Source organism: Thalassophryne amazonica, chromosome 18 (assembly GCF_902500255.1).
Source record: "Thalassophryne amazonica chromosome 18, fThaAma1.1, whole genome shotgun sequence".
Classification (NCBI taxonomy): domain Eukaryota; kingdom Metazoa; phylum Chordata; class Actinopteri; order Batrachoidiformes; family Batrachoididae; genus Thalassophryne; species Thalassophryne amazonica.
The window spans coordinates 60,435,279-60,450,955 of NC_047120.1; the positions used below are offsets into that span (position 1 = coordinate 60,435,279).

General features: G+C 41.7%; 1 protein-coding gene across 1 annotated transcript in view; it reads left to right on the plus strand.

The window, feature by feature from the left end:
* Window positions 1–14,740, plus strand: part of kif20bb (kinesin family member 20Bb) — a 33,368-nt gene extending 18,628 nt beyond the window's left edge. The window contains exons 19-32 of the mRNA XM_034194731.1: window positions 1,382–1,501; window positions 1,775–1,937; window positions 2,021–2,434; window positions 4,703–4,833; window positions 5,179–5,352; window positions 5,836–5,990; window positions 6,157–6,293; window positions 7,469–7,543; window positions 9,045–9,259; window positions 9,471–9,563; window positions 9,638–9,700; window positions 13,685–13,760; window positions 14,190–14,326; window positions 14,616–14,740. Coding sequence (XP_034050622.1) covers window positions 1,382–1,501; window positions 1,775–1,937; window positions 2,021–2,434; window positions 4,703–4,833; window positions 5,179–5,352; window positions 5,836–5,990; window positions 6,157–6,293; window positions 7,469–7,543; window positions 9,045–9,259; window positions 9,471–9,563; window positions 9,638–9,700; window positions 13,685–13,760; window positions 14,190–14,326; window positions 14,616–14,699 — 2,037 coding nt within the window. The 3' untranslated portion in view covers window positions 14,700–14,740. The remainder of the gene's footprint in view (window positions 1–1,381; window positions 1,502–1,774; window positions 1,938–2,020; window positions 2,435–4,702; window positions 4,834–5,178; window positions 5,353–5,835; window positions 5,991–6,156; window positions 6,294–7,468; window positions 7,544–9,044; window positions 9,260–9,470; window positions 9,564–9,637; window positions 9,701–13,684; window positions 13,761–14,189; window positions 14,327–14,615) is intronic.
* Window positions 14,741–15,677: the final 937 nt, after the last annotated feature.

The window sequence follows — 15,677 nt, forward strand, 5'->3', positions numbered from 1 at the left end:
AAAAAAGTTTTATTGATGAATTTTGTCCTTCAAGCCATTTTTGTTGGAGTATTAATCAAAAAATAGGCATAATGTTGCCAACTTTGCTTTTCTAACTAAAACATTCATAAGTATGATCCAAATTTCTCCTAAAATATGTGGGGAGTAGTATATTTTTGACAAAACAGATGCTTGAATATTACTCAAAAGGCAGTTTCCACATTTTTGTTGACATAAGGAACAGACATATGTACGTTTAGGCTTCAACTCCTGTGTATTATTTACAAAATAACTATTTTTCCACAGTTGTATAAGAACATTAATAGAAAGAGAAAGTATTTACTAAACTTCAGTTTTTGTTTTTTTTTTCCATAAAAACCATAAAAATGATCCAAAAATGGTTGTTGACATAATGGACAAACATTTGAACAGGTATCTTAGAACTGGCAACTAATTTATAAATTAATTGCTTTTTCCTATTGATTTGATTAAACAAAAATAAGACCTTTACTTAAATAGTAAAATAAGTTAAATTATCCCATAAATGATTACTGCTGCCATCTGTTGACTGCCAGATGAATATTGTTCTCATAGAAATCAAACAAAATATGCACAAAAGATAAAGAGCCACTGGTAACATACAAAAGTGGGTAAACGGTACTGTATTCAAAGTACCAGTAAATTTTTGTTTTTAATAGTAGACTGCTGAAACTTTCAGAAATTATGCAAAATGACTGGCACATTGTGTTAGGTTAAACAGTTGGGATTACTTTTTTTAACTGAAAAGAAACATTGAGGTCCTGAAATGACTTTCACCATATAAAAACGTAATTGGGGTGTTCACCGTGCTTTCACCCAAAACGTTTTAAGATCTCACTATTGATTTCATTAATTTTCATTTGGAAAGAAAAATAATGTCTAAGTGGATTTTTATTTATCTAGCGCCAAATTGCACATCGTCTCATGACACTTTATCTATATGGCAGGTCTAGACCAGTAAAACCATACGATGGTGACTTTCCTTTAGGATAAGCCCGGAAGGAAAACTTTCATGAACACACACCTGCCAATCGCTACCTCAGACTGGTACAGCTGTCTGAGTGTTGCAGTCATTATGTCACAGGTTTTGTTGGATGCGCTTCCTTTTTAGACCACCCAAAAATCAGAGGTGTCATTTTATTAAATTTTATTATTGTCATTTAATTACAGGGGAGTGGGGCAGCAGTAAAGCAGACAGGTTGTGGCGGGGTGGGAACATAAAGGGGAAGGGTCATGGGAATCAAATCTGTCCGAACTGAATTGTCCATGTAAAAGTATTTTTTGGGAGACTGCAGCCTGAGACTTCGTAATCTTTAGTCTTTGTTTTAATGTTTGTGGTTTTTATTTATTTATTTATTTGCAGAGTTTGAAGCAACAGCAGCAGAAGGTTTCAGAACTGATTGACATTTGTCAGCAGAAAGATGATATCATCAATAAGCTCCAGGCGACCGTGGACAGCACTATCGACGATGCCACCAGAGATGTATGCACGCTTTTATTTTGCACATTAAGGAATGTTTGTATGTCTTAAGTTGTAGACATCAGCCATAAAAGGACATCCTCATTCTTTCCACTCTGGTCTGTTCTGGTGACATGTTGATGAGCAGTGACCAAAGCTTTAGTTAGACTATCTCAGAGTTTTTATGTGGAGTTCAGAGCCAAACTTAAATCATTGCAGTAGACTGAACACAAGTATGATGAGCTAATTATCAAGTCCTAATGACTTTGTCTTTGCATATCTTTCTCTCTCTGTCAGAGGGCTTTGGTGGAGTCAATCCGGTCTGAGCTTGTGCAGCTTCAGTTGAACTGTCGCTGCCTGACAGGAGGGGATGAAGAGGACAAAAGTGAGAGGAGAAAACGCCTGCATGAAGCTGTGGCAGAAGAAGAGCAGGAAGAAGGGAGGCCAGCCAGGAAGAGAGGTGGGTCGAGGAAGAGTAGGATGGGAGTTGGTAGAAAGATGATGGCTTTTGGAGAGAGAATATTTGTCCTGTTTTCTCCTCAGCAATTTTAGAGGAGGAGATCTGGAGACTGCAGGAGATAAATGACCAGAAGGAGGAAATAATCGTCCAGCTGCGACAAACAGAAGAAGTGTGGAAGGATGAAAAGACGAGGTTGGAGGAAGAGCTGAGGAGAAAGGACCAGGAAATGGAGCTGGAGAAAGAGAGGATGCGGCTGGAGGAGGACCTGAGGAAGAGTGAGGAGGAGGCAGTGAAAGAGAGGACACGACTGGAGGAGAAGCTGAGGAGGATGGAGGAGGAGGCGGGGAAAGAGAGGACACGGCTGGAGGAGGAGCTGAGGAGGATGGAGGAGGAGGCAGGGAAAGAGAGGATGCGGCTGGAGGAGGAGCTGAGGAGGATGGAGGAGGAGGCGGGGAAAGAGAGGACAAGGCTGGAGGAGGAGGTGCAGAGGTTGACAGGTAGGCTCTCTCTCTGGTCTTTAACCCTCTGGGGTCCGAGGGCATTTTTTGGACAGTTCACTTGCCTGGCATAAATGTTTTATCCCTGTATCCCACAATCAAGTTTTATGTCTTTTTTCAGGACAACCTATGCTTTCATAATATATGGTTTTGTTGTGTTTTATAAGTGTAATAAAGGTTTACAATCAAAAAGAAAAAAGTAAAGCGGAAAATAATTTTCCCCACACATTTATTCAAAACACACAGGAAACTATAATAAACAACTGTTTTGACACTTTATAAAGGTAATTTGAGGTCTTGTGTGAAAGACTACAACAAAAAGGTTCAAACAATAAACACAAATGCACAGTTTGAACAATATATACAAAATGGTCTATGCGTTTTGTTGTCTTCATCTCAAAGCAATTTCTGTCTGCTATTACACAAAGGTTACAACACAAACTTCTACTGTGTTTTGGACTGTTCTGTGCTGCTCCTAAAGCAGCTTTCATTCACACTTTGGCCCACTTTGGCTCCTTGCAGTCTGAGGAGCGGCCCTCCCCCTCGCTTCATTGATATGGTAAACAGTGCTTCACACCGAGAAAGCAACAGAGTTATCCAGTAACATTCACATGCAAACTAATGGCGCAATCCTGATAGTTACACACTCTTTGTTTGAGCATGTGAGATTGCCATCAGAGGCTCTCCGTCTCCTGAAAACGATCTTTGGTTTTCACATGAGGTAAATCTGCCCTACGATTGGATTTTGGAAAACCATATGACGGTGAACCAATTCTGATTGGACACTCACATTCACATCATCACACAGCTTCTATGGGGAGTACAAAGATGGCCGATGGCTGGCTCGAAAGTCCGCGGAGTTAACTTTTCAGCAAAAAAAAAAAAAAAGTTTCTATCTCGTGTCATTCAAAAGTTATTTATAATTTAGTAAAGCTTGGTCTTAGCCGTCGTATACGACGGCGTCTGCCCCAGAGGGTTAATGTGGTTTATGTTGGTTTTGACATCACAGACTGTTGAGATCCAAGTCCAGTACTGGAGCTGGACCTGAGTGACTTTAAATGGTACCCAAATATCTTGGGTGTTCTCGGACTGCACTCCTCTGGGCTGAGACCTCTGATGTTGTGTGTGGAATCAGCTCCTAATGGTCCCATTACTACTGGGACCACTTTGGACTTTATCTTTCACTTCTTCTCCAGTTTTCAACCCCTGGTAGTTTTTGATTTCCTCATGCTCCTACTGAACTTGGTTGCTAGGATGCCTGAGAGGAGCTTGCTTGTGCTGGAGAGGCAGGTAATTGGCCATTAGATTAGGTGTGCTGTAGCCTTGTGGAGATTCTTTGTGCTCAGGATTGTTCTGCCATGTGTTAGCTAGTCTGGATGAGTACCTGCTCATCGTAGTCCACCTATTTGTGCTGCTATCTTCTTCAGCCAGTAAATATGGCTCATATCAGGTCCTGGTGCTGTACAGCTCTTCGTTCCTGAGACTTATTGGCTGTCTGCTTTCATGATGTTGATTGGTTCTTGTTCTGGGAGGTCACAGTAGTGTGCTCTTAGGGCCACCAGCCACTTTGTGTTGGTGTTGTGTGATGTCTTTCTCCCAGATGTTCTTCCAGTATTGCTCAGATTCAGCTTTGGGCGGCTCTGTCCTTGTACTTCCATTTCTGCCTTGCAGCTGGGAGTACACCCTGGATGGGTCATTGGAGAAGATGTCATGTATTCTCTTTGTCTCTGCTTCTTGAGTGTATCTCTTTAGCTGAGTAGCCAGAGCTGTGAGCCTTTGTTTGGCAGTTTCTGTGGCTTCAGCTTTGGACATCTTGTACTTCTTATCCATCCAGGACCTGTCTTTCATGATGCCCTTCTGTACCTCAGTTAGCTGAATAATGTCCTCCTGGGCTTCCCTGATTTGGGCTTCCACTCTTCTCCATGGTGGGGGGCTCTCTCTGCATGCATTCTTCATCTTACGCCCAAGTGTTTACGGGATTACTATGGCAATGGTGTATATGAGCTCACTGGTTTCTGTAATGGTGGCAGTAGTGATGTGAATAGAGCTGTGTTGGGGTAGATGTGTGTAATTGCTTTAACAAGATGGTCTTTCTTCTCTCCCTTTATCATGCCTATTTTATGACATCACAAAGGTTTCACAGGGAGAAGTATTCTGGCTGTCCTCTGGTTAACAGTCAGTTACCCAAATGACTTAATGACTTTGCACTCTCAGACTCTGACATTGTCGCTCCAAAGACAGGTTGTTAAAGTCTGTTTTTGCTCACAGGGAGTCTGGAGCTCGAGTGTCCAAACTGTGACTCTCTGTTCTTTTCTCTGGAGTCGGAGCAAAGAGAAACAACCAGATTGATGAAGGAAAACAAAGCTCTGGTTAACGGCATTTTCCAGCTCCAGACTGAGGTACAGCTTAGCATCTTCACCGCCATCATATTGACTGCAAGAATGGATAGAAAGTGAAAAAACAGTTTGAGGTTTGTTCCTGTGATGTTTGGAAGGATGTTGGAAATAGACATGCACAGAACTCCAGAAAAAAAAATGCTTCTCTTTGAAAGTGTCATTATCCAGGGGATTTTTTTTTCTCCTCCTCTTTGGTTTTCATTTTACATTGTCACACTCATTGGTACTTTATGATGTCACTATTGAATGAGTAATTTGACCATTACAGTCCTAATCATTGTCACCCTGTCGGGGTCAGTTCAGGGTTCTGTGCTAAATTGTGGTGCCTCTACCTGTTGAATATTGCAGGTAGCCAGTCTGCAGAAGCAACTTAAAGAGCAGGTTGACACATCTGCCAGCCTGTCAGAGAAGCTGAACATGAACCAGACCTGCCTTCAAGCCCTGGAGAGCCAATCAGAGGAGAAAACGAACAGCATTAACACTCTGACAAAGCAAGTGGAATGCCTGCAACAGGAACTTCAGGTGCTTTTATTGTTTATTTGTCATGCAGCTGTTCGGTGGTAATGGTTTGGTGTTTGAGTTACGCCAGGAGATCACATTGTTCGTTGGCTGTCAGCAGTCACATAAAGTACAATATTCTACTCAGATACACACAGGCACAACATAATACTCTCACTGCAACCACTCAAAATTGTGCAGCAACAAACTGGCATTCTAGTAAATGCCTGCAAGTCATTAAAAAACAAAATTCATACTAAGCACCGAGGAAAACTGAAGAAAATGCATTCCCTCTCTGCAATTACCACCACAACTGTCAAACTATAGCAACTACCGGTACCCATTTTATATCTCTATGTTCAGAAATACTTGGGATCACCCATGGCGACAGCTCAGTAACACCATTGAAACTGTAGCATCACAATTGACTCTGATGTTATTCCCTATATTCCAACTATGGTGTGTAAATGGGGAAAAAAGGCCATAAGGCGGTTTGGTGTGTTGCAGGAGGAACAGCAGAGCAGCAGCAGTGTTTTTTCCTCCACCATCGAGGAGCTGATGAAGGAGTCCCAGGCAGCGCTGGAGAGATCGGCACAGAAATCAGAACAGCTTGAAGCCCTGCAGAGGGAAAAAACCCAACTGGAACGAACACTGTCAGACAGGTGTGGAGGAGAACACACTTTATTATGTCCAGTTCATAAAAATATAATTTCAATAAATAGGTGAGTAAAATGTTTCCTTCATGTTCCTCATCTCATTCTTTCTCTCTTTTACTCCTGTATTCTTTCCACATTTTCTCCTCTTTACTCCCCACCTGGCCTCCTCTAGTGAGAATATGTCCAAGCAGCTAAAAGAGGAGATGGCCAATCAGACTGCACAGTTTTCTCACCAGCTGCAGAGTTTGAAGGTGGAACTTGAGCGAGTAGAGGAGGAGAGGAGGAGGGCGGAGCAAATGGAGAAGGAAGGTAAGAAGAACTTAAGAGTCCCTATAGAGCTCTGAAGTGATGATGTCACAGCTTTCCGACAACTGCTTGCTTGGTTCAACACAAACGGTCAATTGAGGGGGAAAATGGATGCCACCTCAGTGGCCTCATTAGCGTTCTGATGAGACAACCATGAGGGGAAACCACTAAAAATCTGATCATGAGAAAAATGTAAAATTTCCAGGTAACCTGCGAGGAGTTGTGCTACATGGCATGAAAGACATAATGTGGGGTTTGTGTTGCTGTTCAGTCCTTGGAAGCACCTTTCCTGGCACAGAGAGTGGTGTTACACATCTGTAGGTTTTGCACTCCAGACGACCACCTTTTCCTTTTCAGGGCAGGTTGATTAGTCCTTTCCTTCAGTCTGTAGGGATGATACCTGTTCCACAGATTGTAATGCCAGGAGAACAGCTGCTTGAAGGTGTTCAGCTCCAATGCTACAGATCCCTGGACTCCCCCCACCCCCCAGCTGTTTCACAGCCTTTGTGAGCTCACCAACATTTTGTGGTTCACAGTTGACTGGAGAATCAGCCACAAGAACCCTGGCACTGGAGATGTTCAACATCCCAGCAGAAGTGGCCAGCCTAACACGACAGCACAGCAGAGGATCAAGCCATCATCTGCTATAACTTCAGTGGTATGCAGTGTAGGTCTGGAGGAACATAGTGCTTTGATTTTGGCTGTGGGTCACTCAATCACAGATTGTCACCTATTCAGAGTCCTCTAACAAAAGTCTCTTTGTCCACTGTCTGGGCCATTACGGCCTGGTTTCCATCAAGCCATGCATTACGGCTCCTGTGGATGATATTCAGAGTAAACTCAGATATGAAACACTTCTTCCTGTGGAGACTGGAGACTCCAATACAGTTCTCAGCGACCTTCAGGGTCTGGTCCTGGAAGAACTCCCACAATCCCTTCAACATCACCAGTTTTGTTCATGTAGGACATCGTGCTAGTTCAAACCTTCACATTCCAGTCCATCGACAAAAGGACTACTCATATGAACTTGGCAGACCTGGAGAGAATCTGTTGGTTATGTTCAACCAGCATTCAGTAAACACTTCACCCTAGAAGTCTGTTTAAACACTTTTAATTGTATGGTTATGTTGTGGTGTATTTTTGATGGACTGTGTAATAAAGTGAAGTCTCTGTTTCAGAGCGGGGTCGAGTCATTTCAGAGAAGGAGAAGCTTCTCAAGGACAGTCACAGAAAGATAGAGCAGCTACAACAAGGTAACAAACCGGACAAATGCCTCAATGTAGGAGCAGAAATATGAAGCAGGATTTTTTTTACAGTATAGGGGAGAACTTGGTACAGCATAGCCAAGGCCTAGTATTTTTCCTGCCTGAGCCGGATTTCCAGCTTTTGGATCCGGATATATGCAGCGGAGGTGACAGGTTGCCATGTAATACCTATGGAAGGATATGTGGTGACATGGAGATGTCTGTCTGGAGTTTATACTTGACGTGGACATGTCCTGTCTCTGGCAATCAGCCTGTGAGCAGGACTTGCGTCCCTTTTGTCTTTTATTTAACACAATTATTATAGAGTTTGAGGGCGAGAAAGCGAGGAAGTGCAGCAACAGCCGGTGTTTTTTTTTTTTTTCTTCACGTGCACGCGCGAACAAATTGTCCGTGAAGATAATTTTATTAATTACACAGATGTATAATAAAACAAATGGTGACTGGTTTAGAACACAATTATGACAGAGTTTGAGGGGATGGTCTGCGAATGATGTTTAGTGCCGGGAAATATACCGGTTCTTTGTTTAATAAGAGCCGTGAAATATACCTTGTTCTTTGTTTAATAACACGATTTTTATTGGTCTAGCTCAATGTGACAACCAATCATTGAACATGTTTTAATGTGGCTTGATCTGTATCAGAACAAAAATCTTTTCTTAGCATTTTGCAGGCGCCTGTTAGAAAAAGCGATCAAATTTAAGAAAGAGATTATTTAATGGATATGATTTTGACCAGTGCAGCCGATTGCCATAGTTGTATTTTATGTTTTTATCTATGTAGTTTGAAGAGGTCTTAGTGAAAGGATTAAGCATCCATGACGAGTGTTTGATAAATTTCAAAATTCAAATTGCTTACGAATTTTGGCATTTCGAAAACAAAATGCTTAGCTCATGTTGTAAATTAATAACCATTCATTTATTGAACTAATAATTTTTCACATATTTGAAATTCGGAGTGGATGCGAACCCAACCCTTTTCATTTTCTGCCTTGCTTTTCTTTCCACACTGATGTTCTTCAAGATTAATTTCTGATTACTGTACATTTTGAAGTTTAAAACATTTCTTACATTAAAAGAATTAAAAGAAAAGATTCTTTAGAAATCTTTGATGTTCATTTGTAAATTAAAACCGTAACATATCTGTTGTTGTTCCAGATGAGATGATTTCTTGATTAACATGTTAATGGACCTTGCACATTCATTTTTAGACAAATGGCATGAAAAGTAAGACATTTTTAAGTCTGATAGATTCCTTCATTCATATCTGCATTTCAACCAGGAAAAAAGGCACAGAGTATTTTCTAAAATATGAATTTGACTATCCTAGTGATTGTGAATGTTTTCAAATTATGCACAATAGAGGTGGGACTTCTACCTGTGCAAGTGTTTCATTGACTGAACTTTGACTTCATGGACAGGAAACAGCTTTTATGCAGAGTCCAGATCATCGTTTCTAAATGTCTGCTTATTTTCTTCCCTTGTTTGGTCAGAACTGTGGAATCTGAAGGAAGCTGACAAGCGGAGGAGGGAGAGGGTGGAGGCTGAGGAGAAGGAGAACATGGTAGAGGAGAGGAAAGTTTCCATTGTGGAGGGGCTGAAAGAGGAGCTTCAGAGACACCAGGAGAGGAGCAAGAGGAGGAGCAAAGAGTTTGAGTCTGGGAGGGGAAAGAAGGATGGAGAGCATCACCTTCAGGAACACATGCAGGTTAATTTACACACATCCTCAAAAGAATCTGCTTCACACTGTGCAAATGCCTGACTAAATAAATTTTGTTCAGAGAATTTAAAGCAAAAGCCCGTTTATTTTACAAAGTATTTCTTGTTTGGAAGCACAAAGTAATTCCATTTAAAATGAAAGAAAATTATGCCTTTGTTTCCATGGATACCACACTGACTTATGTGCTCGCTTTCGGCAGAGTGTGCACCTCTCTCCTCTGCGGACCAACATGGCAGACACTGACAGAACTCCCAGAACCACCAGAAAGAAGCGGAAGCGCTCAGATGTGGAGGTTGGACATGGTTTGTCCTTCATTTATAATCTGAGTGAAAGTATCAGCTGTTTAAAGTCTTCTGTGCACTGTAGGACCTGGTGTTCAGTGAGAACAAGAGAAACCGACTGAGAGCAAACAGTCGGAACAACAAAATGGTGAGCAAATCACGCTGCACAATCACTGGCCACTTTATTAGGTACACCTGCTTCTCAGACTGGAACTCTGATGATTCAGATAATAAAATCTGTCAAACTAAACACATGAAGGAAATGTTTTCTTGGGGATGCTTTTACACAGATTAACTGCTTTGTTTTGACAAAGATTTAACAAAAAGCTCTCATGCAGCACATTTGTCTGAGCTGCAGTCCATCTGCTGAATGCTCAAAGCTCATTTTTATTTTCCTATTTGCAGTAAGTTATTGCAATAGGTTCCTGTTCAGAGAAACACCATTTCTGCTATGACGTTTCATGTAATTTTACTGCAGCATAGAGGAAAATTAGTCTAGATATTGCGATGCATTTTTATTTTAGTTGAATTTGCCCAAACATAGCAAAGTGTAATCAGTTAATCTCTGCCTGCTCATACAAGCCCAGAGAATCATGATCTATTGAACATTTCAGCTGATCAGTTCAGGATATTGCGTTGTAATACAACCCCTGGCAAAAATTATGGAATCACCGGCCTTGGAGGATGTTCATTCAGTTGTTTAATTTTGTAGAAAAAAAGCAGATCACAGACATGACACAAAACTAAAGTCATTTCAAATGGCAACTTTCTGGCTTTAAGAAACACTATAAGAAATCAGGAAAAAAAATTGTGGCAGTCAGTAACGGTTACTTTTTTAGACCAAGCAGAGGGGAAAAAATATGGAATCACTCAATTCTGAGGAAAAAATTATGGAAACATGAAAAACAAAAGAACGCTCCAACACATCACTAGTATTTTGTTGCACCACCTCTGGCTTTTACAAGAGCTTGCAGTCTCTGAGGCATGGACTTAATGAGTGACAAACAGTACTCTTCATCAATCTGGCTCCAACTTTCTCTGATTGCTGTTGCCAGATCAGCTTTGCAGGTTGGAGCCTTGTCATGGGCCATTTTCTTCAACTTCCACCAAAGATTTTCAATTGGATTAAGATCCGGACTATTTGCAGGCCATGACATTGACCCTATGTGTCTTTTTGTAAGGAATGTTTTTAGAGTTTTTGCTCTATGGCAAGATGCATTATCATCTTGAAAAATTATTTCATCATCCCCAAACATCCTTTCAATTGATGGGAGAAGAAAAGTGTCCAAAATATCAACGTAAACTTGTGCATTTATTGATGATGTAATGACAGCCATCTCCCCAGTGCCTTTACCTGACATGCAGCCCCATATCATCAATGACTGTGGAAATTTACATGTTCTCAGGCAGTCATCTTAATAAATCTCATTGGAACGGCACCAAACAAAAGTTCCAGCATCATCACCTTGCCCAATGCAGATTCGAGATTCATCACTGAATATGACTTCCATCCAGTCATCCACAGTCCATGATTGCTTTTCCTTAGCCCATTGTAACCTTGTTTTTTTCTGTTTAGGTGTTAATGATGGCTTTCGTTTAGCTTTTCTGTATGTAAATCCCATTTCCTTTAGGCGGTTTCTGATGCTGCGTTCACACCGGGCGCGATCAGACGCTACAAATTTGCGGGTGTCGCGTGGCGACGGACGTGCCTCCTTCGCCCGGTGTGTCGCTCTGCTTGGATGGACTTTCGCTGCGAAAATTCACCCCGGTGCGTCATCAAATAGGAGGAGCTTCCATTCCGCTCACCGGCTCCGGTTGTCAGTCAAGCTAACATGACGGACCTTGATCACACGGAGCGAGTTGCTGTGGAAAGCTCCCAATACAGAGAGTATCATTATTTGCTCCAGGAGCTGTGTGTGGTTGACGGACGCTTTCAGCGGTCGTTCCACCTCTGCGGGACCCAGTTTTAGGATCAACTGTCCCGTTCGCACGCGCACATGTAAATAATAAAAAAAAAAAAAAAAAAAAAAAACCTCTGCTGCTTGCTGCAGCTGGCTCTTCCCCAAAAAAACTCTGTCATAATTGTGTTTAGAAACCAGTCACCATTTGATTTATTATACAGCTGTGTAGTTAATAAGTAAAATAATCTCCAGGACTATTCGCGCGCGCACGTAAAAGAAAAAGAAACTCCGCTCCCCGCTGCTGTGGGGCTGCCGCTCGCTCCAAAAACTCTGTCATGATTGTGAAATAAAGGACAAAAGAGACATAAGTCCTGCTCACAGGCTGTTACCAGATACAGGACATGTTCACATCTTCAGTCAAACTCCAGACATCTCCATGTCACTACATATTCAGTCCCTGATTGGTCATCGCGACAAGACGAAAAAGTTCAGATTTTTGAACTTGGGGAGGAGGGCAACGCGATGCGAGACGACGCAATATCGCGCCACAAATGCGCAAAACCCTCAATCGCTTCACTCGCCTCCATCGCGTCGCGCTGCACGGTTTGGCGCCAATACGCGTCATTACATAGGGATTACATGGCAACCTGTGGCTGCAGTCGCTCGCGTTGCGCCCGGTGTGAAGCGGCATTACAGTTCGGTCACAGACGTTGACTCCAGTTTCCTCCCATTTGTTCCTCATTTGTTTTGTTGTGCATTTTCGATTTTTGAGACATATTGCTTTAAGTTTTCTGTCTTGACGCTTTGATGTCTTCCTTGGTCTACCAGTATGTTTGCCTTTAACAACCTTCCCATGTTGTTTGTATTTGGTCCAGAGTTTAGACACAGCTGACTGTGAACAACCAACATCTTTTGCAACATTGTGTAATGATTTACCCTCTTTCAAGAGTTTGATAATCCTCTCCTTTGTTTCAATTGACATCTCTCGTGTTGGAGCCATGATTCATGTCAGTCCACTTGGTGCAACAGCTCTCCAAGGTGTGATCACTCCTTTTTAGATGCAGACTAACGAGCAGATCTGATTTGATGCAGGTGTTAGTTTTGGGGATGAAAATTTACAGGGTGATTCCATAATTTTTTCCTCAGAATTGAGTCCATATTTTTTTCCCTCTGCTTGGTCTAAAAAAGTAACCGTTACTGACTGCCACAATTATTTTTCCTGATTTCTTATAGTGTTTCTTAAAGCCAGAAAGTTGCCATTTGAAATGACTTTAATTTTGTGTCATGTCTGTGATCTGCTTTTTTTTCTACAAAATTAAACAACTGAATGAACATCCTCCGAGGCCAGTGATTCCATAATTATTGCCAGGGGTTGTATGTCACATGTCATAGAATCCAATAGATTCTATGGGGTGGCTGTCATACATTTTTGTGTAGGCCATGATACACTGAGGCTGGATTCTAAGTGTTGTTTATTCCCCTTAAGTGGTACTGAAAACCTGCTTGGCTCATGGACTACACAGTCTCCCTGATGCATGAAGGTCACTGCATGTGTCCCAAGCCACAGTAACATTTAATTAAACAGTGTCTATCTGTAATGATTGTCAAGAATGACTTGAAGCAGGTGGCAGATATAGAATACCAAATCCTGGACATAGGAATGACACAGCTGAATTCTCTGCCAGAATGATTTAATTATTATCTTGTGCACAGGAATTAATCAAACTGTGAAAACATTTTCTCTCTCTCTCTCATATTGGGCCACCCCAGCGTGTTTCTTTCCTCATTCACAAAAAACAAAATTGAAAAAGACAGTCATGACAACGACTACATTAAACCTTCAGATAATCGGTAGGAAGATCAGCAGTCGTAACATAATCCCACTTTAATGTGTACAGTCTAATATGTATATGAACACGAAATGTAAGTAAAATATACAAACCAGCAACTATAAGATAAAGACCATAAAAATAATCAGAAAACAAACTGATTTTAAGATTTGCTTTAAAAGATTCAACCAAAGTGGAATTTCACATGTCAGCTGAAATGTGACTCCTGTAACATTCTGCATCAGCACAGCGACATGGTTTCACTCCTCAGGGTTTTTAGGTGTCATTATCTCATATTTTTTATTGATGTCGCTTTCAAACAAAGTGTACGAAAACTGCAGAAACACTTTTATCACCTGAACTTGTTTTAATGATGATTTTATTTTATTTTTTTATCTTCAGTCTTCTGTGGTGAAGCAGAGAGACATGGCTCTTGGTGAATTGATCCAAAGCTCGCCGTCTGGATTAAGCTGCAAAGGTGAGTCTGTGTGTAGTCACAATAATGAAAATTAAAACCACAAGTTCTGACTCATTGCCAAATTGTTGTAAAATGAGGATGTGGCCAAATGGGTGCTCTGCCTCTTCAGCACGACGGTTGAACTGCTGCTAATCATAACTTTATTTGTATAGCAGTTTCTAAGCAACCTTATTTCCCTTGTGGAGTGGGTGGTGCCGTGTGTGCCTGCAGGTCCCTGAGGGTGATGCATGAGAAGCTTACAGTCTTGAAAAGATGGATGGACTTCCTGTTTGAATCATACATAACACATTGTAATGGTAGAGATGGCTCTGCAGTATCATAGCTGTCGTCACGACATCCCGAACGTCTTCTGGGATTCCAAATTTCAGATGCTTTCCTGATCTGATGGATTTTTTTTTTTTTTTTAGTAAATATTTGTTTTGTTTTCAGGTAAAAATGTCATTGGGCTGCTGAGCAAACATCCCACAGAAAAGGAGAGCATTACCACGTTGACCAAAGCCAAGCGAGGACGCAGGAAACTTTACAAGATGGATGTCACCGTGCCGCTGCTCGACTCTCCACACACGGTGTGTGTTTGTGTGCATATCTTTGTGGGAACCTGTTCAACACTGGTCCAAAAACTGTTTTTGGACAGTTTGATCTGATTTTTAAGGTTCAGAATAACGAAAGCGCTAACACTAGCGTCTCACACACACGTTGACAGATACACTCACATCAGTACCATGCGCTGACAGGATGCACCAACATTAGCATCCCGCGCTGACAGCATGCAGTAACATCACCAAAACACGCTGACGTCTGATTCTTACATGAGATGATTCTTTAACATGAAGTGTGTTTTTTCTGTTCCTGCAGCCTGCAGAAGAAGCAGATGTGGAGAAGGAGAGCGATCATGTAATCATAAAGAGACAGCTGCGATCCAAAACCTCCAGGAAGTGATGTCATTACCTGGGAAGTGACATCATCATGTGAATAGAGAGAGCTCTGAGCTGGTATTCTGTCACTTTTAAAAAGCTGTATTTTGTGCAGTTTTAAATATTTGCTCAATGTATTTTTTTTTTCTGTGATAGGTGATTTAAATTTTTTTTAAACCCCCCCCCCCCCCCGAGTATTTGCATGTTGTGAGACGTGCAGCTGTGTTTTTTATTTAAAAATAAAAATGATTTCATGTTAACATGATATGCTGATTTGTTGTAATGTCTTGAAAAAGTTCAAAATATTTCTGACTAGATTCTGCTTGTTAACATGTCCACTAGGGGAAGAATAGAGCAGCTAGGTCTGTCTTGCCAGCTGGGCGGTACCAGGGTGTGCCTACGGCTCCTTCCTGTATCCTGAGGTTTGGCTATTTTTGCCTGTTAGCTGACACAGGTACTGCACTCTGTAGATGGCGTACACAAACACCATGTTGTGTGTTTGTGATTAGGCATATTAACGTTTTAATCGAAGTTTCTTATATAAATTACATAAAAACCAGACTAAGAGTTAAAAGCTTGAGCTTTATTTAACTCACTCACTCATCTTGAACCGCTTATCCCGGATCAGGTCGCGGGGGCAACATCTCTGCTAGGGGACCTCAGACTTCCCTTTCCCGAGTCACATTGACCACCTCTGACTGGGGGATCCCAAGGCATTCCCAGGCCAGTGTGGAGATATAGTCTCTCCACCAAGTCCTGGGTCTTCCCCGGGGTCTCCTCCCAGATGGACACGCCTGGAACACCTCCCTAGTGAGGCGCCCAGGGGAATCAACAAAATATGACAGAATCTTAAGCCTGATTTATGTTTGTGTAACTCTGTGGCTACACACTCACGTCAACATGGGCATGACCCCTTCAAAGTTCTCCAATGCATAGGTGGGTGTCGCAATGCAATTTTGGTGTTGGAACAGTAGGGGTGTGACATGAATAACAAGGCCAAAAC